At 44.2% G+C, this 27628-nt stretch overlaps 1 protein-coding gene across 1 annotated transcript in view; it reads right to left on the bottom strand.

Moving 5' to 3' along the window:
* LOC139750623 (dynein axonemal heavy chain 7-like) overlaps positions 1–27628 on the bottom strand; it is a 298921-nt gene that overhangs the window by 32310 nt on the left and 238983 nt on the right. The window contains 3 exon segments of the mRNA XM_071665298.1: positions 14216–14399; positions 16703–16900; positions 26352–26597. Of these exon segments, the coding sequence (XP_071521399.1) occupies positions 14216–14399; positions 16703–16900; positions 26352–26597 (628 nt within the window).

Below are 27628 nucleotides of genomic sequence, written 5' to 3'. Positions count from 1 at the left end.
AATATGCTTTTCATGTACTTTAATTATTTAAAACTTTTATATGTTCTTCCCAATATGCTTTCATGTACTTTAATTATTTAAAACTTTTATATGTTCTTCCCAATATGCTTTTCATGTACTTTAATTATTTAAAACTTTTATATGTTCTTCCCAATATGCTTTTCATGTACTTTAATTATTTAAAACTTTTATATGTTCTTCCCAATATGCTTTTCATGTACTTTAATTATTTAAAACTTTTATATGTTCTTCCCAATATGCTTTTCATGTACTTTAATTATTTAAAACTTTTATATGTTCTTCCCAATATGCTTTTCATGTACTTTAATTATTTAAAACTTTTATATGTTCTTCCCAATATGCTTTTCATGTACTTTAATTATTTAAAACTTTTATATGTTCTTCCCAATATGCTTTTCATGTACTTTAATTATTTAAAACTTTTATATGTTCTTCCCAATATGCTTTTCATGTATTTTTAGTTTATTATAAGTACACCAACCATCGAGGGGTATTTGGCGTCAGAATATGAACTTTAAATACTGTATTTATGTTATGACCAATATGCTTTTCATGTTTCTTTCTCATTCCTGTTAAGTTTCAGTTCAATATCTTCCAACACCATTTCATATAAGTTCCAATCATCCATCAAATAATCTCTATCACATTAATATGGCTATCAGACAATACACAAATATGGGAGTATCAAACAATGTTAAGTACATCATGAACTTTATTTACAATTATGTACATTCACTGGTTGGGTTTGGTTATATATATATGTGTGTGTGTCCTCTAGTTGTCAGGAGGAGGTCGTCCTCGAGGAAACACCATTCGCTCTTGCCATTCCACTGCGCCTGCATCCGATGAGTAATACTGGGCCAGGTAATCTCTGACTGCCTTCGCTCGCCGTGTGTAGTTCAGTCCCCTTCTTGCCATAAGTTGTACCATGAGGTTCAGTGACTCCTCCCTCCAAGTACCAGGGACGACATCATGTTGTTGGTCCTCATGGTCGACAACGGTGCGAGCAAATTGGGTAGTGTTGCAGTGTCAGGTTATGCATGACACATGCACACATCGTTAGCTTCTTGCAAACAGGGACATCTTGTTGCATCGTCCTTCCGAAGATTCGCCATCTCATCTGTAGCAGCCCGAATGCGTTTTCCACCACACGACGAGCGCGAGATAGTCTGTAGCTGTGTAGTCGTTCGGTGGGATCTTGTGATTGGTGGGAGTAGGGTTTCATCATCCACGTCTTGAGAGCGAAGGCATCGTCGGCGACTATGTGGTAGGGGATGGGTTCGTTGTCGTCGGGCAGAGTTGTGTCATGAGGGAAGTGTGCACGGTTGTTATTAATGGCCCTGGCCAGGGTGCACATCTGCCAGGTACCTCCATCCCCAGCGCCTCCTTCTGCACCGACGTCGATGTACAAGAACTTGTAATTTGCATCGGGGAGGGCCATGAGGACGATGCTGTGGAACTTTTTGTAACTGAAGTACAGTGAGCCTCCACCTCTGGGTTTCTTGATTGCGACCTGCTTCCCATCCAGGGCTCCCACACAACTGAAGTAGTTCCACTTTGAGGCGAATCGTTGTGCTACATTCTTCCATTCTTCTGGTGCCTTGGGGCACTTCATCACTTCTGGTTTGTAGCTGTCGATAATGGCATCGCAGACTATCGGGATAAACCGGCATATGGAAGCCTTGGAGACTCTGAAGCTGTATTGGAGACTTGGATAGTCGTTCCCAGTTGCCAGGTGCCGGAGGGTGACCGCCAACTTAAGTCCCACCTCTTGTGCATTCCGCATTCTAGCGTCCTCCTCTTCAAAATGGGCGTCAGCCACTCAACCATCTCCTGGAACAATTCTGGGTAGATGCGTAGGAAATTCTTGTGTCCTTCGGGGTCCTCTTTGTTCAATTCTTGTAGCAGCTGGTCGTAGTTTCCATATAATTGTCGCCGTGTCAGCCACTCCCGACTCCATAACCGCCCTGCCCTGCCGTCCTTCCTTCGCAATCGTTCTGGTGGGTGTGGCACTGCAGTACGTCTTCTTCTCCACTCGCAGACGACCTGGACTGCACAAATACAGAGTTCAGCTGCCAAAATTCTCTGGGTCTCCTGGGGTGAGAGGCTCTGGATGTCCATACTGTATGCTGGCTGGCAAAAGAATGAGGCATGTGCTTGCCAGACCTCTATATATACCCTTGGTTCATATCCGACACGGTTTGGAACGGTGCATGTGCAACAATCATGCATCGTTCCACGTCGTGTCTCGTGCACATGTGTGCTCACTCCGCAACAGCAGCACCGCAAGCTACCCGCAACAACACCGCAAGCTACCCGCGACACACCGCAACCACCCGCAAGAGGCCGTGCCATGCCGTATGAAACCGCGCCATCAAAAGCCGCAAACACCGCACCACCGCCGTGACACTGCGCAAGACACCGCAACATTACCGCAACAACACGCCGTAACACACCGCACGAAAACAAGGGACGCCGCCCAATAACGGTCATTTTGCCTCTCACCGCGCCACCTCGCTGGCATCTTTAGTGCGGCCCACGCCGTACCAGGCCGTAACACAAAAGTGCGTAAGTGTAAACCTACCTTAACTTCATACTATTACATCAACGGCCGTCTCCTTATATACATGCACCGACTACTCAGTGCTGGTGAAATGCAGTATTGTAACCCCTCACCATATATATATATATATATATATATATATATATATATATATATATATATATATATATATATATATATATATATATATAAATATATATATATATATATATATATATATTGCTTTGAAGAATGTATGTGAGAAATACTTAGAAAAGCAAATGGATTTGTATGTAGCATTTATGGATCTGGAGAAGGCATATGATAGAGTTGATAGAGATGCTCTGTGGAAGGAATTAAGAATATATGGTGTGGGAGGCAAGTTGTTAGAAGCAGTGAAAAGTTTTTATCGAGGATGTAAGGCATGTGTACGTGTAGGAAGAGAGGAAAGTGATTGGTTCTCAGTGAATGTAGGTTTGCGGCAGGGGTGTGTAATGTCTCCATGGTTGTTTAATTTGTTTATGGATGGGGTTGTTAGGGAGGTGAATGCAAGAGTTTTGGAAAGAGGGGCAAGGATGAAGTCTGTTGGGGATGAGAGAGCTTGGGAAGTGAGTCAGTTGTTGTTCGCTGATGATACAGCGCTGGTGGCTGATTCATGTGAGAAACTGCAGAAGCTGGTGACTGAGTTTGGTAAAGTGTGTGAAAGAAGAAAGTTAAGAGTAAATGTGAATAAGAGCAAGGTTATTAGGTACAGTAGGGTTGAGGGTCAAGTCAATTGGGAGGTGAGTTTGAATGGAGAAAAACTGGAGGAAGTGAAGTGTTTTAGATATCTGGGAGTGGATCTGGCAGCGGATGGAAACATGGAAGCGGAAGTGGATCATAGGGTGGGGGAGGGGGCGAAAATTCTGGGAGCCTTGAAGAATGTGTGGAAGTCGAGAACATTATCTCGGAAAGCAAAAATGGGTATGTTTGAAGGAATAGTGGTTCCAACAATGTTGTATGGTTGCGAGGCGTGGACTATGGATAGAGTTGTGCGCAGGAGGATGGATGTGCTGGAAATGAGATGTTTGAGGACAATGTGTGGTGTGAGGTGGTTTGATCGAGTAAGTAACGTAAGGGTAAGAAAGATGTGTGGAAATAAAAAGAGCGTGGTTGAGAGAGCAGAAGAGGGTGTTTTGAAATGGTTTGGTCACATGGAGAGAATGAGTGAGGAAAGATTGACCAAGAGGATATATGCGTCGGAGGTGGAGGGAACGAGGAGAAGTGGGAGACCAAATTCAAGGTGGAAAGATGGAGTGAAAAAGATTTTGTGTGATCGGGGCCTGAACATGCAGGAGGGTGAAAGGAGGGCAAGGAATAGAGTGAATTGGAGCGATGTGGTATACCGGGGTTGACGTGCTGTCAGTGGATTGAATCAAGGCATGTGAAGCGTCTGGGGTAAACCATGGAAAGCTGTGTAGGTATGTATATTTGCGTGTGTGGACGTATGTATATACATGTGTATGGGGGTGGGTTGGGCCATTTCTTTCGTCTGTTTCCTTGCGCTACCTCGCAAACGCGGGAGACAGCGACAAAGAAAAAAAAAAAAAAATATATATATATATATATATATATATATATATATATATATATATATATATATATATATATATATATTTATATCATACTTTGTCGCTGTCTCCCGCCTTAGCGAGGTGGCGCAAGGAAATAGACGAAAGAGTGGCCCAATCCACCCACATACACATGTATATACATACATGTCCACACGCGCATATACATACCTATACATTTCAACGCATACATATATATACATACACAGACATATACACACGTGCATAATTCATACTTGCTGCCTTTATTCATTCCCGTCGCCACCCCGCCACACATGAAAAGACAACCACCTCCCCCCGCATGAGCGCGAGGTAGCACTTAGAAAAGACAACAAAGGCCACATTCGTTCACACTCAGTCTCTAGCTGTCATGTATAATGCACCGAAACCACAGCTCCCTTTCTACATCCAAGCCATGGTTTACCCCAGACGCTTCACATGCCCTGGTTCAATCAATTGACAGCACGTCGACCCCGATATACCACATCGTTCCAATTCACTCTATTCCTTGCACGCCTTTCACCCTCCCATGTTCAGGCCCCGATCGCTCAAAATCTTTTTCACTCCATCCTTCCACCGCCAATTTGGTATCCCACTTCTTTCGTTACCACCTTTGATACACATATCTTCTTTGTCAATCTTTCCTCACTCATTCTCTCCATGTGACCAAACCATTTCAAAACACCCTCTTCTGCTCTCGCAACCACACTCTTTTTATTACCACACATCTCTCTTACACTTTCATTTCTTACACCACATATTGTCCTTAAAAATCTCATTTCCAACACATCCTCCCTCCTCCGCACAACTCTACCTATAGCCCACGCCTCGCAACCATATAACATTGTTGGAACCACTATACTTTCAAACATACCCATTTTTGCTTTCCGAGATAATGTTCTCACCTTCCACACATTTTCAACGTTCCCAGAACTTTCGCCCCCTCCCCCACCCTGTGACTCACTTCAGCTTCCATGGTTCCATCCGCAGCCAAATCTCCCAGATATCTAAAACACTTCACTTCCTCCAGTTTTTCTCCACTCAAACTTACCTCCCAATTGACTTGTCCCTCAACCCTACAGCAACTAATAACCTTGCTCTTATTCACATTTACTCTAAGCTTTCATCTTTCACACACTTTACCAAACTCAGTCACCAGCTTCTGCAGTTTCTCACCCGAATCAGCCACAAGCGCTGTATCATCAGCGAACAACAGCTGACTCACTTCCCAAGCCCTCTCATCCACAATAGACTGCATACTTGCCCCTCTCTCTAAAACTCTTGCATTCACCTCCCTAACAATCCTATCCATAAACAAATTAAACAACCATCGAGACATCACGCACCCCTGCCGCAAACCGACATTCACTGAGAACCAATCACTTTCCTCTCTTCCTACTCGTACATATGCCTTACATCCTCGATAAAAACTTTTCACTGCTTCTAACAACATGCCTCCCACATTATATATTCTTAATACCTTCCACAGAGAATCTCTATCAACTCTATTATATGCCTTCTTCAGACCCATAAATGCTACATACAAATCCATTTGTTTTTCTAAGTATTTCTCACATACATTCTTCAAAGCAAACACCTGATCCACACAACCTCTACCACTTCTGAAACCACACTGCTCTTCCCTAATCTGATGCTCTGTACATACTTTCACCCTCTCAATCAATACCACCCCATATAATTTCCCAGGAATACTCAACAAACTTATACCTCTGTAATTTAAGCACTCACCTTTATCCCCTTTGCCTTTGCACTAATGCACTATGCATGCATTCCGCCAATCATTACGCACCTCACCATGAGTCATACATACATTAAATATCCTTACCAACCAGTCAACAATAGTCACCCGCTTTTTTAATAGATTCCACTGCAGTACCATCCAAACCCGCTGCCTTGTCGGCTTCCATCTTCCGCAAAGCTTTTACAAACTATTCTCTGTTTACCAAATCATTCTCCCTAACCCTCTCACTTCGCATACCACCTCGACCAGAACACCCTATATTTGCCACTCTATCACCTAACACATTCAACAAACCTTTAAAACACTCACTCCATCTCCTTCTCACATCACCACTACTTGTTATTACCTCCCCATTAGCCCCCTTCATCGATGTTCCCATTTGTTCTCTTTTCTTACGCACTTTATGTAACTCCTTCCAGAACATCTTTTTATTCTCAATAAAATTTAATGATACTCTCTCACCCCAACTCTCATTTGCCCTCTTTTCCACCTCTTGCACCTTTCTCTTGACCTCCTGTCTCTTTCTTTTATACATCTCCCGATCATTTGCAGTATTTCCCTGCAAAAATCGTCCAAATGCCTCTCCCTTCTCTTTCACTAATAATCTTACTTCTTCATCCCACCACTCATTACCCTTTCTAATCGGCCCACCTCCCACGTTCTCATGCCACAAGCATCTTTTGCGTAAGTCATCACTGCATCCCTAAATACATCCCATTCCTCCCCCACTCCCCTTACGTCCTTTGCTCTCACCTTTTTCCATTCTGCACTCAGTCTCTCCTCGTACTTCCTGACACAAGTCTCCTTCCCAAGCTCACTTACTCTCACCACTCTCTTCACCCCCAACATTCTCTCTTCTTTTCTGAAAGCCTCTACAAATCTTCACCTTTGCCTCCACAAGATAATGATCAGACATCTCTCCAGTTGCACCTCTCAGAACATTAACATCCGAAAGTCTCTCTTTTACGCGCCTATCAAATAACACATAATCCAATAACGCTCTCTGGCCATCTCTCCTACTTACATACGTATACTTATGTATATCTCTCTTTTTAAACCAAGTATTCCCAGTCACCAGTCCTTTTTCAGCAAACAAATCTATAAGCTCTTCACCATTTCTATTTACAACACTGAACACCCCATGTATACCAATTATTCCCTCAACTGCCACATTACTCACCTTTGCATTCAAATCACCCATCACTATAACCCGGTCTCGTGCATCAAAACTACTAACACTCACTCAACTGCTCTCAAAACACCTGCCTCTCATGATCTTTCTTCTCATGCCCAGGTGCATATGCACCAATAATCACCCATCTCTCTCCATCAACTTTCAGTTTTACCCATATCAATCTAGAGTTTACTTTCTTACACTCTATCACATACTACCATATATACATATTCCTTATTTGATCACCGTTTCCCGCATAAGCAAGGTAGCGCCAGGAACAGATGAAGAAAGGCCGCAACTCGCTCATATCCATTCTATAAGTGTCATGTGCAATCCACAGAAACCACAGCCCTCTATCCACAACCAGGCCCCACATATCTTTCAATGGATGCCCCGGCCGCTTCACATGCCCTGGTTCAGTCCATTGACAGCATTTCGACCCCTATACACCACATCGCTCCAATTCACTCTATCCTGTCCACGTCTTTCACCCTTCAGTATCATCAGGCCCGATCAATCAATATCTTTTTCACTCCATCCTTCTCTCTTCAATTTGTTCTCCCCTTTCTCCTTGTCCCCTCCACTTCTGACACATATATATTTTTTAACCTTTCCTCACTCTTTCTCTTCTTATATCCAAACTAATTCAGCATACCCTATTCAGTTCTATCAACATTTGTTTTATTACCACACCTCTCTCTTACCAATGTATTACTCGATCAAACCACCTCACACCACATATTGTCCTCAAACATTTCATTTCCAACACATCAACCTTCCTCCACACATTATAATTCATAGTCCATGCCTCGCAATCTTATAATATTGTTGGCACTACTATGCCTTGAAACAAACCCATATTTTGCCCTGCCAGATAACCATCTCTGTTTCCACACATTCCTAAATGCTCCCAGAACCTCCGCCCCCTCACACTTCCTATGACACACCTCCGCTTCCATGGTTCCAATCACTGCTAAGGCCACTCCCAAACATCTAAAACACTTCACTTCTTCCAATTTTTCTCCATCCAACTTACATCCCTCCTAACTTGTCCCTCAAATCTGCTAAACCTAATAACTTTGCTCTTATTCACATTTACTCTCAACCTTCTCCTTTCACATATTCTTCAAAACTCAATCACCAACTTCTACAATTTCTCACTCGAATCTGCCATTAGTGCTGTATCATCAGCAAACAACTTACACTTCCCAGGTCCTCTCAACCACAACAGCCTGCATACTCGCCCCTCCAAGCATCTCGCATGTACCTCCTTCAGCACTCCATTTATAAGCAAATTAGAAAGCCACAGTGACATCGCACAACCCTACAGTAGACCAACCTTCACTTAGAACCACTCACATTCTCCTCTAGCTACTCGTACACATACATAAAACCTTTGACAAAACTTTTCACTACTTCTGGCAGCTTTCGCCCCACGCAACATATTCTTAAGATTACACAATGCATCAATCTTTATCAACCTTATCATATGCTTTCTCCAGATCCATAACTGCCACGTTACAAATCCATGTGTTTCTATAAGTATTTCCCACAGACATTCTTTAAAGAAAACACTTGATTTACACTTACTCTACCACTTCTGAAATCACAAGCTCCTCTGCAATCTAATGCTCTGTACATGCCTTCACCCTCTCACACTGCTATACAATTCACCAGGAATACTCAACAAACTTGAACCTCTGTAGTTTAAACAATCACGTTTATCCCCTTTGCCCATATACAATAACACTATACATGCATTTCGTCAATCTTCTGGCATCTCACCATGATCCACACATACATTGAAAATTTTAAGTGATCAATCAACAACACAGTCATCCCTCTTTCTCAATATATTCAGCTGCAATAACACCCACACTACCCGCCTTGCCACATTTCATCTTACGTTAGGCTCTCACCACCTCTTTTTTCTTCACTAAACCTCTCCCAAATCCTCTTTCACTTTGCATACCACCCCGCCCGAAACAGCCTACTTCTGCTACCTTATCATCAAACACATTCAACAGCCCTTCAAAATACTCACTCCATCTCCTCCTTACTTCATCATTACATGCTACCACTTCCCCCTTTGCCACTTCACTGATGTTTACATTTGTTTTCGCACATTATTAACCTCCTTCCAAAACTTCTTATTCTCTCTAAAGTTTACTGATACTCACTCACCCCAACTTCAATTTGTCTTCAAGCCCTGTACCTTCCTCTTGTCCTCCTACCGCTTTCCTTTTACATCTCCCACTCATTTGCACTTCTCTGCAAGTATTGCCCATACACTTCTTTTCTCTTTACCAACAACTTTACTTCATCCTACTACTCACAACCCTTTCTAACCTGCCCACTTCCCACCTTACGCATGTAGCATTCATCTCTCGAACATGCCATCACGGATTCTCCAAATGCCTCCCATTCCTCACCTACTCCCCTTCCTTCATTTACTCTCTTTTGCCATTCTGCACTCTATCTTAACCGGTACATCTTCATATGTCACTTTCCCAAGTTCACTTATTGTCACCACTTTCTTCTCACTCTTTCTTCTCACTCATTATGTTTCCTCTTTTCCGAAAACCTCTAATAATGTTCATTCTCGCCCCCACAAGTAATGATGATCATACATCACAACAGCCGCCCCTCTCGGCACATTCACATCCATAAGTCTCTCTTTTTCATGTCTATGTAATCCAATTATGCCCGCTGGCCATCTTCCCTGCTCACATACGTATAATTGTTTATGTTCCTTCTTTAAACCAAGTATTCTTAATCATTAGTACTTTTTCAGCACACAACTCCAGAAGCTGTTCACAATTTCCATTCACTTTATTGAATACCCCATACCCCCTAGTTATACCCACAACTACTACATTAGTCATCGCATTTAAATCACCCGATCTCGTGCACCAAAACTGTTGTCACACTCAGCTGCTCCCAAAACACTTGCCTCTCATGATCTTCTCACGACCAGGTGCATAAACGCGAATAATCCTCCGTCTCTCGCTATCTGCTTTCATTTTTGCTAACATCAGTAGTAATGCTACTCCTTCCTTTGCTGATTTTCTTCTCGTTAACCCATGACTTTACCCCCAAGACATTTCCAATATATTTATTATTTATTTATTATACTTTGTCGCTGTCTCCCGCGTTTGCGAGGTAGCGCAAGGAAACAGACGAAAGAAATGGCCCCCCCCCCCCCCATACACATGTATATACATACGTCCACACACGCAAATATACATACCTACACAGCTTTCCATGGTTTACCCCAGACGCTTCACATGCCTTGATTCAATCCACTGACAGCACGTCAACCCCGGTATACCACATCGCTCCAATTCACTCTATTCCTTGCCCTCCTTTCACCCTCCTGCATGTTCAGGCCCCGATCACACAAAATCTTTTTCACTCCATCTTTCCACCTTGAATTTGGTCTCCCTCTTCTCCTCGTTCCCTCCACCTCCGACACATATATCCTCTTGGTCAATCTTTCCTCACTCATTCTCTCCATGTGCCCAAACCACTTCAAAACACCCTCTTCTGCTCTCTCAACCACGCTCTTTTTATTTCCACACATCTCTCTTACCCTTACGTTACTCACTCGATCAAACCACCTCACACCACACATTGTCCTCAAACATCTCATTTCCAGCACATCCATCCTCCTGCGCACAACTCTATCCATAGCCCACGCCTCGCAACCATACAACATTGTCGGAACCACTATTCCTTCAAACATACCCATTTTTGCTTTCCGAGTTAATGTTCTCGACTTCCACACATTCTTCAAGGCCCCCAGAATTTTCGCCCCCTCCCCCACCCTATGATCCACTTCCGCTTCCATGGTTCCATCCGCTGCCAGATCCACTCCCAGATATCTAAAACACTTCACTTCCTCCAGTTTTTCTCCATTCAAACTCACCTCCCAATTGACTTGACCCTCAACCCTACTGTACCTAATAATTACCTTGCTCTTATTCACATTTACTCTTAACTTTCTTCTTCCACACACTTTACCAAACTCAGTCACCAGCTTCTGCAGTTTCTCACATGAATCAGCCACCAGCGCTGTATCATCAGCGAACAACAATATATATATATAACAACAATATATATATATAATTTTTTGTAATACTTAGTCCTTATCTCCCGCGTTAGCGAGGTAGCGCAAGGAAACAGATGAAAGAATGGCCCAACCCACTCACATACACATGTATATACATAAACGCACACACACGCACATATACATACTTATACATTTCAACGTATACATACATATACATATATACACATGTATATATCCATACTTACTGCCTTTGTCCATTCCCGTTGCTACCCCGTCACACATGAAATGGCACCCCCTCCCCCCGTGCGCGCGCGAGGTAACGCTAGGAAAAGACAGCAAATGCCACATTCGTTCACACTCAGTCTCTAGCTGTTATGTGTGATGCACTGAAGCCACAGCTTCCTTTCCACACCCAGTCCCTACAAAACTTTCCATGGTTTACCCCAGACGCTTCACATGCCCTGGTTCAATCCAAGTCTTCAGGCACCGATCGCTCAAAATCTTTTTCACTCCATCCTTCCACATCCAATTTGGTCTCCCACTTGTTCTCATTCCCTCCACCTCTCTGACACATATATCCTCTTTGTCAATCTTTCCTCACTCATTTCCTCCATGTGACCAAACCATTTTAATACACCCTCGTCTGCACTCTCAACCACACTCTTTTCATTACCACATCTCTCTTACCCTTTCATTACTTACTCGATCAAACCACCTCAAACATTTCATTTCCAACACATCCACCCTCCTCCGCACAACCACTATTCCTTCAAACATGCCCATTTTTGCTCTCCGAGATAACGTCCTCGCCTTCCACACATTTTTCAACGCTCCCAGATCCTTCGCCCCTTCCCCTACCCTGTGACTCACTTCCGCTTCCATGGTTCCATCCACTGCTAAACCCACTCCCAGATATCTAAAGCACTTCATTTCCTCCAGTTTTTCTGCACTGAAAGTTACATCCCAATTAACTTTTCGTTCAACCCTACTGAACCTAATAACCTTGCTCTTATTCACATTTACCCTCAGCCTTCTTCTTTCACACGCTTTACCAAACTCAGTCACCAGCTTCTGCAGCTTCTCACCCGAATCAGCCACCAGCGATGAATCATCAGCGAACAACAACTGACTCACTTCCCAAGCCTTCTCATCCACAACAGACTCCATACTTGCCCCTCTCTCCAAAATTCCTTAACAACCCTATCCATAAACAAATCAAACAGCCATGGAAACATTACGCACCCCTGCCGCAAAGGGACATTTAGTGGGAACCAATCACTTTCCTCTCTTCCTACTCGTACACATGCCTTACATCCTCGATAAAAACTTTGCACTGCTTCTAGCAACTTACCTCCCACACCATATACTTTTGATAACTTCCACAAAGCATCTCTATCAACTCTATCATATGCCTTCTCCAAATCCATAAATGCTACATACAAAGCCATCTGTTTTTCTAAATATTTCTCACATACATTCTTCAAAGCAAACATCTGATCCACACATCCTCTACCACTTCTGAAACCACACTGCCCTTCCCCAATCTGATGCTCTGTACATGCCTTTACCCTCTCAATCAATACCCTCCCATATAATTTCCAGGAATACTCAACAAACTTATACCTCTGTAACTTTAACACTCACTTTTATCCCCTTTGCCTTCGCACAACGGCAATATGCATGCATTCCACCAATCCTCAGGCACTTCACCATGAACCATACATACACTGAATATTCTTACCAACTTTTCAGCAACACAGTCACCCCTTTTCTAATATTTTCAAATGTAATACCATCCAAACCCGCCGCCTTGTCGGCTTTCATCTTCAGCAAAGCTTTCACTACCTCTTCTCTGTTTAACAAACCATTCTCCCTGACCCTCCTACTTCGCAAGCCACCTCGACCAAAACACCCTATATCTGCCACTCTATCATCAAACACATTCAACAAACCTTCAAAATTCTCCATTTTTTTTTTTCACCACTTCATCACTACTTGTTATTACTTCCCCATTAGCCCACTTCACCGAAATGCCTCTCTCTACTCTTTTACTAACAATCTTATTCATCCCACCACTCACTACCTTTTCTAATCTGCCCATCTCCCACTTTCCTCATGCCACAAGCATCTTTTGCGCAAGCCTTCACTGCTTCCCTAAATACATCCCATTCCTCCACCACTCCGCTTACGTCATTCGCTCTCACCTTTTTCCATTCTGCACTCAATTTCTCCTGGTACTTCCTTACACAAGTCTCCTTCCCAAGTTTACTTTCACCTCTTCACCCCAACATTCACTCTTCTTTTCTGAAAACCTCTACAAATCTTCACCTCCGCACACACAGGATAATGATCAGACATCCCTCCAGTTGCACCTCTCAGCACATTAACATCTAAAAGTCTCTCTCTCACGCGCCTATCAATTAACACGTAGTCCAATAACGCTCTCTGACCATCTCTTCTACCTACATGCGTATACTTACGAATATCTCTGTTTTTACACCAGGTATTCCCAATCACCAGTCCTTTTTCAACACAAATCTACAAGCTCTTCACCATTTCCATTTACAACACTGAACATCTCATGTACACCAATTATACTCTCAACTGCTACATTAATCACCATTGCGTTCAAATCACCCATCACTATAACCTGGTCTCGTGCATCAAAACTACTAACACACTCAGCTGCTCCTAAAACACTTGCCTCTCATGATCTTTCTTCTCATGACATTTCCCCCGTTAGCGAGGTAGCGTTAAGAACAGAGGACTGAGCCTAAGAGGGAAAAATCTCACTTGGCCCCTTCCCTGTTCCTTCTTTTGGAAAAGTAAAAACTGGAGAGGAGGATTTCAAGCCCCCGCTCCCTCCCCTTTTAGTCGCCCTTTACGACACGAGGCGAGTGCGTGGGAAGTATTCTTTCCTCCCTATCTCCAGGTATATATATATATATATATATATATATATATATATATATATATATATATATATATATATATATATATTGTAAACCCAACTCTAAGGATCACACTAACGTACCAGCCACGTAGTCCTGCACGGCGGCCACCACCTTATCCGGACGAAGGCACCGAAGGACACACAGTAACTGCATGCGACTCAGCTCAGCCTCTCCCTCACATGGGACGGTCTCCTTCTGCGGGCTTTCCGACTCGAACACCGCCCTCCACTCCGGCAGGTGTTGTGGAAACTCCTCCACCAAGCCCTGGGGGGGTTGACAGAGTGGTTAGGAAGTAACAAACGCATCAGTGTTTCATTATGATAGTGTTATTCATCTGAGAACAATAAAAATGAGAAACAGAAAATATGTAAACATGAGCTAGTTAAGCACTCAGGCGTTCCTGTTGACGTCACTTACCACAGGGGAAGTTCCAGTGCGTCAAGAGTCTGCCAATGTAAAACTGATATTCTAAAAGGTAAATGGTCCTTGCCCGTAAATTACTGCCTGATTAGCTTTATGGTCGTAGCTGGTAAGCTTATGGAAGCCATTCTTTGAGTCAGATTGTAAACCATTTACAGGATAACCATAAAAACGACTGCCAGCTGGGTTTCCATGGATTCGTTCACGTCTGACAAATGTGCTCGACTTTTGTCATCTATTCTGCATGATGAAAGTATTGCGGTAACATCATCCATTTCTAGTATCAAAAATTACAAGATAAGTCACTTGGTACTGGGGATGGGGTTGTACTTCTGTCGCTGGAAACTGGGTTGACTGGCCTTAAAATAAGTCATTAACGTGTGAGCCTCAAAATGGTCAGACATAACAAGTGTCGTGCCACAGGGTGGTTCACCTTTCTATATATATTAATCATAGGCTGCGTTATAAGATAACCCGAAGTGCACACGATACTAAGCTCCCTGGTCAACAAAGCCACAACAGGGGATGAATGTCTATACATACAAGCTGACGTAGACAAGCTGATAAACTGGGCTCAAGGGTGACAAATGTATTCTGATATCACTAAGTCTAAAAGTTTACATATCGGTAAGACAAACGATAAACGAAGCTACAGTAGCAATTGTGGTGAGCTACTAAATGAAAAACATTAAGATGTAATAATCTCTGATGAAGTAAAGCCAAGAAGAATAGTACAAAGCTGGACAAAAAACAAAATTCTAGGAATCATTGGCTGGGTATTCAAATCTATGAAACTAATTCTCACTATGTAATTCAATGGGTCGTTCCGACCTTGAATACTCTTCATTTCGGTCTCTGTACTTGAAAAGAGACCAACATGATTCACGGACTGACAGAGAAATCCCAGGAGAGCTGAAGAGGCGGATTAAACGGGATTAGGTTATAAACGAGATGGGTGGGATGTGATTTAGTTAAAGTATTTGAAATCATCAGAGACTTTGATAACATCTATCCAAGCAGCGCTTCAAAATTTAATTAGTCTAACTTCACTCGTAGTAACGGATACAAACTCGTAGATACATATTTTTCTTCAAATGAGGCAATGTACTATTTCTTCAAGAGAGGAATAATGACTTACCAATCAGAGTAGCGAAGACCATCACTACCACACATACGTTTAAGACCAGATGAGACAACACCTCAAGTGCACGACTAACATTCCAGCGTCGCTACCTCACTTCCATACCAAGTTGTCAGTCATGTTTGTTGTCCTACTCGTGCCACACTCTTGCCATCACAAACAGCCTCAGGTAGGACAGTGTGGTCTGACAGCTTATTCCTTTCTGCTTAATTCGCAGGTTGCGTCCGTATCCAGGTTGGTATATTCCATACAGAAAGCCAACATTCCAGGAGTATACGGTTTCCAGGTGTAAAGTGTTTAAACATCACTGCAGGAAGGCAACACTTGGTCTAGGAATATGTGACCGAATGTGAATGTCTCACCTCATGTTGTTCACTGTCAAGTGATCATATTCATTACAACAGAGACACACAACAATAATGCTGTAGAGGCACGTAACACCCTATCACTTACATCCTGAAAGATGAAACTGAGAATCTTAAACCTAAGAGAAGAAAACAACCGATGTTTACTGGTCACAGTCATCCCACTTTGTCTTATCTTAAAATACTAAACAAATGAAAGAACATTTGGAGGGCGAAGTATTCATTCGAATGAATTACACAGTAATCAGATGTGTGTGGAGGAATGCTACACCTCAAGACTGTGTGTGTGTGTGTGTGTGTGTGTGTGTGTGGCTGTGTGAGTGTGTAACGTCAGACTGCGTCCTACGTTACTGAGGATACATACAAGTACGTGCGCAGGTACATGCATAAGAACCCATTACATATTCTCAAACGCGGGAGGAATGTTTACCTGGCCTCGCAAAGGACCTGAAGCCAATGTGGTCCGCTAACTGACCTTCATGATATAACCCAGGAGCTGGTGGCAGTGGAGCCCAGTGGTGAGGGACACGACTTACATGTTTCATTATGGTTACTGAACACGTGAACATTCTGCCACTGCATGTACCAGGTACTAGTGCGGGACACGCATTTACAGCTGGATCAAGAACGTCAGTCATTACCTTAAGTGAGGGCAGACAACTGAGCCACTGGAACTGAAGCCAAGTCGTCTCCGGCAACCACTCGGGTGCAGGGTTGGGGGCGGGGTCGTTGGCTAGAGCCACACCCCCTGTCAACAGGAAGAGCCACTCAGCGTCCACCACCTTGTTTTCCGACCGCTGCAGGTTGACGCACACCAGGAAGGAGAATACCAACTTGTCCTAGTGGAAGAAACGGAGGGTTGAGGCCACAAGTACTGGTGAGAGACGGAGGGTTGAGGCCACAAGTACTGGTGAGAGATGGAGGGTTGAGGCCACAAGGACTGGTGAGGGAAATGGAGCGTTGAGGCCACAAGTACTGGAGGGAGCGAGAGGGTAGAGGCCACAGGCACTGGAGAGAGATGGAGGACTGAGGCCATAAGAACTGGTGAAGGAGATGGAGGGTTGAGGCCACAAGTACTGGTGAGAGATGGAGGGTTGAGGCCACAAGGACTGGTGAGGGAAATGGAGCGTTGAGGCCACAAGTACTGGAGGGAGCGAGAGGGTGGAGGCCACAAGCACTGGAGAGAGATGGAGGATTGAGACCATAAGAACTGGTGAGGGAGACGGAGGATTGAGGCCACAAGCACTGGTGAGGGAGATGGAGGGTTGAGGCCACAAGGACTGGAGGGAGCGGGAGGGTAGAGGCCACAAGTACTGATGAGGGAGATGGAGGGTTGAGGCCACAAGGACTGGTGAGGGAGATGGAGGGTAGAGGCCACATGGACTGGTGAGGAAGATGGAGGGTTGAGGCCACAAGGACTGGTGAGGGAGATGGAGGGTAGAGGCCACAAGGACTGGTGAGGGAGATGGAGGGTTGAGGCCACAATCACTGGTGAGGGAGATAGAGGGTTGAAGCCACAAGGACTGGTGAGGGAGATGGAGGGTTGAGGCCACTAGTAGTGATGAGGGAGATGGAGCGTTGAGGCCACAATCACTGGTGAGGGAGATAGAGGGTTGAAGCCACAAGGACTGGTGAGGGAGATGGAGGATTGAGGCCACAAGAACAGGTGAGGGAGAGGGAGGGTAGAGGCCACAAGTACTGGTGAGAGATAGAGGGTTGAGGCCACAAGGACTGGTGAGGGAGATGGAGGGTTGAGGCCACAAGAACAGGTGAAGGAGATGAAGGGTTGACGTAGTAAGTACTGGCGAGGAAAATGGAAGGTTGAAGCCGTAAGTAATCGTGGAGATGGAAGGTTGAGGCCACAAGTATTGGTGGGGGAGATGGAGGGTTGAGGCCGTAAGTACTGGTGGGGGAGATGGGGGGTTGAGGCCGTAAGTACTGGTGGGGGAGATGGAGGGTTGAGGTCGTAAGTACTGGTGGGGGAGATGGAGGGTTGAGGTCGTAAGTACTGGTGGGGGAGATGGAGGGTTGAGGTCGTAATTACTGGTGGGGGAGATGGGGGGTTGAGGCCACAAGTGCTAGTGAGGGAGATGGAGGGTAGAGGCCACAAGTACTGAAGAGGGAGATGGAGGATTGAGGTCGTAGGTACTGTTGAGGGAGATGGAAGGTTGAAGCCGTAAGTAATGGTGGAGATGGAAGGTTGAGGCCACAAGTATTGGTGGGGGAGATGGGGGGTTGAGGCCGTAAGTACTGGTGGGGGAGATGGAGGGTTGAAGCAGTAAGTACTGGTGGGGGAAATGGAGGGTCGAGACCGTAAGTACTGGAGGGGGAGATGGAGAGTTGAGGTCGTAAGTCTGATGGGGAATATGGAGGGTTGAGGCCGTAAGTACTGGTGGGAGAGATGGAGGGTCGAGGCCGTAAGTACTGTTGAGGGATATGGAGGGTTGAGGCCGTAAGCACTGTTGAGGGAGATGGAAGGTTGAGGCCGTAAGTACTTGTGGGGGAGATGGAGGGTTGAGGTCGTAATTACTGGTGGGGAATACGGAGGGTTGAGGCCGTAAGTACTGGTGGAGATGGAAGGTTCAGGCCACAAGTACTGGTGGGGGAATATGGAGGGTTGATGCCGTAAGCACTGGTGGGTTAGATGGAAGGTTGAGGCCGTAAGTACTGGTGGGGGAGATGGAGGGATGGGGTCGTAAGTACTAGTGGGGGAGATGGAGGGTTGAGGCCGTAAGTACTGGAGGGGAAAATGGAGGGTTGAGGCCGTGAGTACTGGTGGGGGAGATGGAGGGTTGAGGCCGTAAGTACTGGTGGGGAAAATGGAGGGTTGAGGCCGTAAGTATTGGGGGGGACGATGGAGGGTTGAGGCCGTAAGTACTGGTGGGGGAGATGGGGGGTTGAGGTAAGTACTGGTGGGGGAGATGGGGGGTTGAGGTAAGTACTGGTGGAGGAGATGGAGGAGTGAGGCCGTAAGTACTGGTGGGAGAGATGGAGGGTTGAGGTCGTAATTACTGGAGGGGGAGATGGAGGGTTGAGGCCGTAAGTACTGGAGGGGGAGATGGAGGGTTGAGGCCGTAAGTAGTAAAAGGTGAGATGAAGGGTTGAGGCCGTAAGTACTGGTGGGGGAGATGGAGTCTTGAGGCCGTATGTACTGGTGGGTGATATGGAGGGTTGAAGCCGTAAGTACTGGTGGGGGAGATGGAGGGTTGAGGTCGTAAGTACTGGTGGGGGAGATGGAGGGTTGAGGCCGTAAGTACTGGTGGGGGAGATGGAGGGTTGAGGTCGTAAGTACTGGTGGGGGAGATGGAGGGTTGAGGTCGTAAGTACTGGTGGGGGAGATGGAGGGTTGAGGTCGTAATTACTGGTGGGGGATATGGAGGGTTGAAGCCGTAAGTACTGGTGGGGGAGATGGAGGGTTGAGGTCGTAAGTACTGGTGGGGGAGATGGAGGGTTGACGCCGTAAGTACTGGTGGGGGAGATGGAGGGTTGAGGTCGTAATTACTGGTGGGGGATATGGAGGGTTGAGGCCGTAAGTACTGGTGGGAGAGATGGAGGGCTGAGGCCGTAAATATTGGAAGGAGATGGAGGGTTGAGGTCGTAAGTACTGGTGGGGGAGATGGAGGGTTGAGGCCGTATGTACTGGTGGGTGAAATGGAGGGTTGAGGCTGTAAGTAGGTCATGTACAAATATCGTTCCATGAGGACCTAAGGTTCAGGTGTGGAAAGTCAGTATGAGGCGAACTACAGAGTCAGGAATGGCCATGATGGACCTAATGCAACACAGGAATACATGACGTGTGTACAAACTACACATCAAGTATATATATATATATATATATATATATATATATATATATATATATATATATATATATATATATATATTTCTATTATACTTTGTCGCTGTCTCCCGCGTTTGCGAGGTAGCGCAAGGAAACAGACGAAAGAAATGGCCCCCCCCCCCCCATACACATGTATATACATACGTCCACACACGCAAATATACATACCTACACAGCTTTCCATGGTTTACCCCAGACGCTTCACATGCCTTGATTCAATCCACTGACAGCACGTCAACCCCGGTATACCACATCGCTCCAATTCACTCTATTCCTTGCCCTTCTTTCACCCTCCTGCATGTTCAGGCCCCGATCACACAAAATCTTTTTCACTCCATCTTTCCACCTCCAATTTGGTCTCCCTCTTCTCCTCGTTCCCTCCACCTCCGACACATATATCCTCTTGGTCAATCTTTCCTCACTCATTCTCTCCATGTGCCCAAACCACTTCAAAACACCCTCTTCTGCTCTCTCAACCACGCTCTTTTTATTTCCACACATCTCTCTTACCCTTACGTTACTCACTCGATCAAACCACCTCACACCACACATTGTCCTCAAACATCTCATTTCCAGCACATCCATCCTCCTGCGCACAACTCTATCCATAGCCCACGCCTCGCAACCATACAACATTGTTGGAACCACTATTCCTTCAAACATACCCATTTTTGCTTTCCGAGATAATGTTCTCGACTTCCACACATTCTTCAAGGCCCCCAGAATTTTCGCCCCCTCCCCCACCCTATGATCCACTTCCGCTTCCATGGTTCCATCCGCTGTCAGATCCACTCCCAGATATCTAAAACACTTCACTTCCTCCAGTTTTTCTCCATTCAAACTCACCTCCCAATTGACTTGACCCTCAACCCTACTGTACCTAATAACCTTGCTCTTATTCACATTTACTCTTAACTTTCTTCTTCCACACACTTTACCAAACTCAGTCACCAGCTTCTGCAGTTTCTCACATGAATTAGCCACCAGCGCTGTATCATCAGCGAACAACAACTGACTCACTTCCCAAGCTCTCTCATCCCCAACAGACTTCATACTTGCCCCTCTTTCCAAAACTCTTGCATTTACCTCCCTAACAACCCCATCCATAAACAAATTAAACAACCATGGAGACATCACACACCCCTGCCGCACACCTACATTCACTGAGAACCAGTCACTTTCCTCTCTTCCTACACGTACACATGCCTTACATCCTCGATAAAAACTTTTCACTGCTTCTAACAACTTTCCTCCCACACCATATATTCTTAATACCTTCCACAGAGCATCTCTATCAACTCTATCATATGCCTTCTCCAAATCCATAAATGCTACATACAAATCCATTTGCTTTTCTAAGTATTTCTCACATACATTCTTCAAAGCAAACACCTGATCCACACATCCTCTACCACTTCTGAAACCACACTGCTCTTCCCCAATCTGATGCTCTGTACATGCCTTCACCCTCTCAATCAATACCCTCCCATATAATTTACCAGGAATACTCAACAAACTTATACCTCTGTAATTTGAGCACTCACTCTTATCCCCTTTGCCTTTGTACAATGGCACTATGCACGCATTCCGCCAATCCTCAGGCACCTCACCATGAGTCATACATACATTAAATAACCTTACCAACCAGTCAACAATACAGTCACCCCTTTTTTAATAAATTCCACTGCAATACCATCCAAACCTGCTGCCTTGCCGGCTTTCATCTTCCGCAAAGCTTTCACTACCTCTTCTCTGTTTACCAAATCATTTTCCCTAACCCTCTCACTTTGCACACCACCTCGACCAAAACACCCTATATCTGCCACTCTATCATCAAACACATTCAACAAACCTTCAAAATACTCACTCCATCTCCTTCTCACATCACCACTACTTGTTATCACCTCCCCATTTGCGCCCTTCACTGAAGTTCCCATTTGCTCCCTTGTCTTACGCACTTTATTTACCTCCTTCCAGAACATCTTTTTATTCTCCCTAAAATTTAATGATCCTCTCTCACCCCAACTCTCATTTGCCCTTTTTTTCACCTCTTCCACCTTTCTCTTGACCTCCTGTCTCTTTCTTTTATACATCTCCCACTCAATTGCATTTTTTCCCTGCAAAAATCGTCCAAATGCCTCTCTCTTCTCTTTCACTAATACTCTTACTTCTTCATCCCACCACTCACTACCCTTTCTAATCAATCCACCTCCCACGCTTCTCATGCCACAAGCATCTTTTGCGCAATCCATCACTGATTCCCTAAATACATCCCATTCCTCCCCCACTCCCCTTACTTCCATTGATCTCACCTTTTTCCATTCTGTACTCAGTCTCTCCTGGTACTTTTGCACACAGGTCTCCTTCTCAAGCTCACTTACTCTCACCACCCTCTTCACCCCAACATTCACTCTTCTTTTCTGAAAACCCATACAAATCTTCACCTTAGCCTCCACAAGATAATGATCAGACATCCCTCCAGTTGCACCTCTCAGCACATTAACATCCAAAAGTCTCTCTTTCGCACGCCTGTCAATTAACACGTAATCCAATAACGCTCTCTGGCCATCTCTCCTACTTACATACGTATATCTATGTATATCTCGCTTTTTAAACCAGGTATTCCCAATCATCAGTCCTTTTTCAGCACATAAATCTACAAGCTCTTCACCATTTCCATTTACAACACTGAATACCCCATGTATACCAATTATTCCCTCAACTGCCACATTACTCACCTTTGCATTCAAATCACCCATCACTATAACCCGGTCTCGTGCATATATATATATATATATATATATATATATATATATATATATATATATATATATATATATATATATATATGTTTATGGATGCGGTTGTTAGGGAGGTGAATGCAAAAGTTTTGGAAAGAGGAAAGTATGCAGTCTGTTGTGGATGAGAGAGCTTGGGAAGTGAGTCAGTTGTTGTTCGCTGATGTTACAGCACTGGTGGCTGATTCGGGTGAGAAACTGCAGAAGCTGGTGACTGAGTTTGTTAAAGTGTGTGAAAAAAGAAAGCTGAGAGTAAATGTGAATAAGAGTAAGGTTATTAGGTACACTAGGGTTGAGGGACAAGTCAACTGGGAGGTAAGTATGAATGGAGAAAAACTGGAGGAAGTGAAGTGTTTTAGATATCTGGGAGTGGATTTGGCAGCGGATGGAACCATGGAAGCGGAAGTGAGTCATAGAGTGGGGGAGGGGGAGAAAGTTCTGGGAGCGTTGAAGAAAGTGTGGAAGTCGAGAACGTTATCTTGGAAAGCAAAAATGGGTATGTTTGAAGGAACAGTGGCTCCAACAATGCTATATGGTTGCGAAGAGTGGGCTATGGATAAAGTTGTGTGGAGGAGGGTGGATGTGCTGGAAATGAGATGTTTGATGTGTGGTAGTAAAAAGAGTGTGGCCGAGAGAGCAGAAGAGGGTGTTTTGAAATGGTTTGGTCACATGGAGAGAATGAGTGAGGAAAGATTGACAAAGAGAATATATGTGTCAGAGGTGGAGGGAGCGAGAAGTGGGAGACCAAATTAGAGGTGGAAAGATGGAGTGAAAAAGATTTTGAGTGATCAGGGCCTGAACATGCAGGAGGGTGAAAGGCGTGCAAGGAATAGAGTGAATTGGAACGATGTGGTATACCGCGGTCGACATGCTGTCAATGGATTGAACCAGGGCATGTGAAGTGTCTGGGGTAAACCATAGAAAGTTTTGGGTGGCCTGGATGTGGAAAAGGAGCTGTGGTTTCGGTGCATTATACATGACAGCTAGAGACTGAGTGTGAACGAATGTGGCCTTTGTCTTTTCCTAGCGCTACCTCGCGCACATGCGGGGAGAGGCGGTTGTCATTTCATGTGTGGCGGGGTGGAGACGGAATGAATAAGGGCAGACAGTATGAATTATGTACATGTGTATATATGTATAAGTCTGTGTGTGTATATATATATGTATTGAGATGTATAGGTATGTATATGTGTGTGTGTGGACGTGTATGTATATGCATGTGTATGTGGGTGGGTTGGGCTATTCTTTCGTCTGTTTCCTTGCGCTACGTCGCTAACGCGGGAGACAGCGCCAAAGTATAATAAAAAAAAAAAAAAAATATATATATATATATATATATATATATATATATATATATATATATATATTATATATATATATATATATATATATATATATATATATATATATATATATATATATATATATATATATATATATATATCTTTTTCATACTATTCGCCATTTCCCGCGTTAGCAAGGTAGCGTTAAGAACAGAGGACTGGGCCTCTGAGGGAATATCCTCACCTGGCCTCGTTCTCTGTTCCTTCTTTTGGAAAATCAAAAAAAAACGAGAGGGGAGGATTTCCAGCCCCCCGCTCCCTCCCCTTTTAGTCGCCTTCTACGACACGCAGGGAATACGTGGGAAGTATTCTTTCTCCCCTATCCCCAGGGCATATATATATATATATATATATATATATATATATATATATATATATATATATATATATATATATATATATATATATATATATATTTCATACTATTCGCCATTTCCCGCGTTAGCGAGGAAGCGTTACGAACAGAGGACTATGCCTTTGAGGGAATATCCTCACTTGGCCCCCTTCTCTGTTCCTCCTTTTGGAAAATTGAAAAAAAAAACGAGGAGATTTCCAGCCCCCACTCCCTCCCCTTTTAGTCGCCTCTTACGACACGCAGGGAATACGGGGGAAGTATATATATATATATATATATATATATATATATATATATATATATATATATATATATATATAAATGTGAATAAGAGCAAGGTTATTAGGTACAGTAGGGTTGAGGGTCAAGTCAATTGGGAGGCGAGTTTGAATGGAGAAAAACTGGAGGAAGTGAAGTGTTTTAGATATCTGGGAGTGGATCTGGCAGCGGATGGAACCATGGAAGCGGAAGTGGATCATAGGGTGGGGGAGGGGGCGAAAATTCTGGGGGCCTTGAAGAATGTGTGGAAGTCGAGAACATTATCTCGGAAAGCAAAAATGGGTATGTTTGAAGGAATAGTGGTTCCAACAATGTTGTATGGTTGCGAGGCGTGGGCTATGGATAGAGTTGTGCGCAGGAGGATGGAGGTGCTGGAAATGAGATGTTTGAGGACAATGTGTGGTGTGAGGTGGTTTGATCGAGTGAGTAGCGTAAGGGTAAGAAAAATGTGTGGAAATAAAAAGAGCGTGGTTGAGAGAGCAGAAGAGGGTGTTTTGAAGTGGTTTGGGCACATGGAGAGGATGAGTGAGGAAAGATTGACCAAGAGGATATATGTGTCGGAGGTGGAAGGAACAAGGAGAAGAGGGAGACCAAATTGGAGGTGGAAAGATGGAGTGAAAAAGATTTTGTGTGATCGGGGCCTGAACATGCAGGAGGGTGAAAGGAGGGCAAGGAATAGAGTGAATTGGAGCGATGTGGTATACCGGGGCTGACGTGCTGTCAGTGGATTGAATCAAGGCATGTGAAGCGTCTGGGGTAAACCATGGAAAGCTGTGTAGGTATGTATATTTGCGTGTGTGGACGTATGTATATACATGTGTATGGGGGGGGTTGGGCCATTTCTTTCGTCTGTTTCCTTGCGCTACCTCGCAAACGCGGGAGACAGCGACGGGGTATGAAAAAAAAAAAAAAAAAAAAAAAAAAAATATATATATATATATATATATATATATATATATATATATATATATATATATCTTCTTTCTTTCAAACTATTCGCCATTTCCCGCGTTAGCGAGGTAGCGTTAAGAACAGAGTACTGGGCCTTTGAGGGAATGTCATCACCTGGCCCCCTTCTCTGTTCCTTCTTTTGGAAAAAAAAAAGAAAAAAAAAAGTGAGAGGGGAGGATTTCTAGCCCCCCGCTCTCCTCCCTTTTAGTCGCCTTCTACGACAATGGGATGATCTGTAACTAATTTTCTCCTTTCCCAGACACTTCTGATTATATTCCAAAACCAGATGCCATTATTTACCAGTGTAGTAATGTGCGGCTTACTGGATAATAACTTGCTGTATAATATGTAGTTATCAACTCTGCTGCTACAACACTCTTCCCTCTGACGGTGATTTACTAAATAGGTTCAACACTGGATATCATATCTCACTTCTTGCTTGTTGTCTCCTGGTAAACAACAAGAGAGAGGCAGACTGCCAGCACAATACCTCGAGCTCTGAAAATGTTCTTCATGTCTTATCATCTGACAAAAGAAGGAAGCCATACCTTCAACGTAATCATCTCACTCAAAATACACATATATCATTCCTTCATCAGATATTCGCATGGACACACACAGCTTACACACACAACACACACAAAAATAAGAAAATAATATGAATTATTCACCAACATATCCACATGACACAAGCATACACTCACCTCTACCAACATTACCAACCTTTTCAAACAGTCCAGTGCAGACATTGTGGTACAGACTCAGGGTAAAATGATTCCTGAGTGCGTGGAGCCGGTCCAGGAGCTCGCTGGCTTTCTCAGAGTTGTCGATGGAATTGGAGAAGAGATTCACGAACCAGTTGAGGGAGAACTGGTACATAGGGTCGAGGGCGGCCAAGTCCCGCAGGGTGAAGAAGAGGATGGAGGCAGTGACGGCCACGGGGCGGTAGCCCAGGCGAGTCGCGTTGATCTGACGAGGACAGACAACACACTTCATGTTTACGACCAGGTCTCCAACTGCTGCAACACAGGGTGTTATCTTTGTGTCACTAGTAACTGTACCCTAGCAGTGCCTATTTGTATCCCATCAGTGCCCTACTTGTGTTCAAACAGTGCCACTCTTGTAAGCCATCATTCCTCTATGTAAGCCAGAAGAACAGTCCCATCCCAGCCACTGTGACTATCCTAAGTAATAGGTTTTCAACAAGACACACAACCACTGGGGTATACATACACCACCGTAACTAACTTCTGTTTGCGTGACGTCATTCTCAGGATGGAGTCCACACTTCAAGAAAGAATATTCACTTGAAAGTTACATTAACGTTCAAACTTATCAAACCAGCAAGGAATAGTATGGGTGAACACGGCCCGAATAGTTTTTGAAAAGCTTTTTATATTGTTTATGTAGAAACTGCCTGTTTGACTCTCCCTTCCCTTGATAGTGGCTTTTTTTTATGCTGAAGGCTCCAGTCACGGACAAAAGTCCACATCAAGGCCGGGCCTTAATTGAAATATAGAGGGAATTATTAAACGGAAAAAGAAAAGTCAAGGGAAAGTATTTACGAATTTTGGAGGAAGTGAGAAACTTTTCTTTTAAAATGTTCCAATTCATAGTTATTGGGAAAGACATGAGAGAGTTCTAGAGCTTCGACATGCGGGGAAAGAAGCAGGTAACAAAACGGCCCACTCTTCGAGTTGCCAATGGCCACACAATAATCGAGTGACGCAGCAGCTTGCCGAGTATTGCGTGGTCAAGCTAATGGAGGGGGTACACAAGCAGCCAGCTCTTGGGAGCAAAATAGAAGAGGGAAAGTGGATCAACATTGTGGCGTAGGGCAAGGGGATCAAGTTTGGAGGGTAGCCTGGAACAGTTTATAAGTCGGACTGTCTTCGACTCAACTGTCAAGTAAGGATGCAGAGCTAGAGCATCCTAGCCTACCAGGGTCGTTAACGTCGAGCTACATCCACCAACTGGAACATCCTCAACACCATCAGGTG

This window comes from Panulirus ornatus, chromosome 10, assembly GCF_036320965.1.
Source record: "Panulirus ornatus isolate Po-2019 chromosome 10, ASM3632096v1, whole genome shotgun sequence".
NCBI lineage: Eukaryota > Metazoa > Arthropoda > Malacostraca > Decapoda > Palinuridae > Panulirus > Panulirus ornatus.
This window is presented reverse-complemented; position numbering and strand designations above follow the sequence as displayed.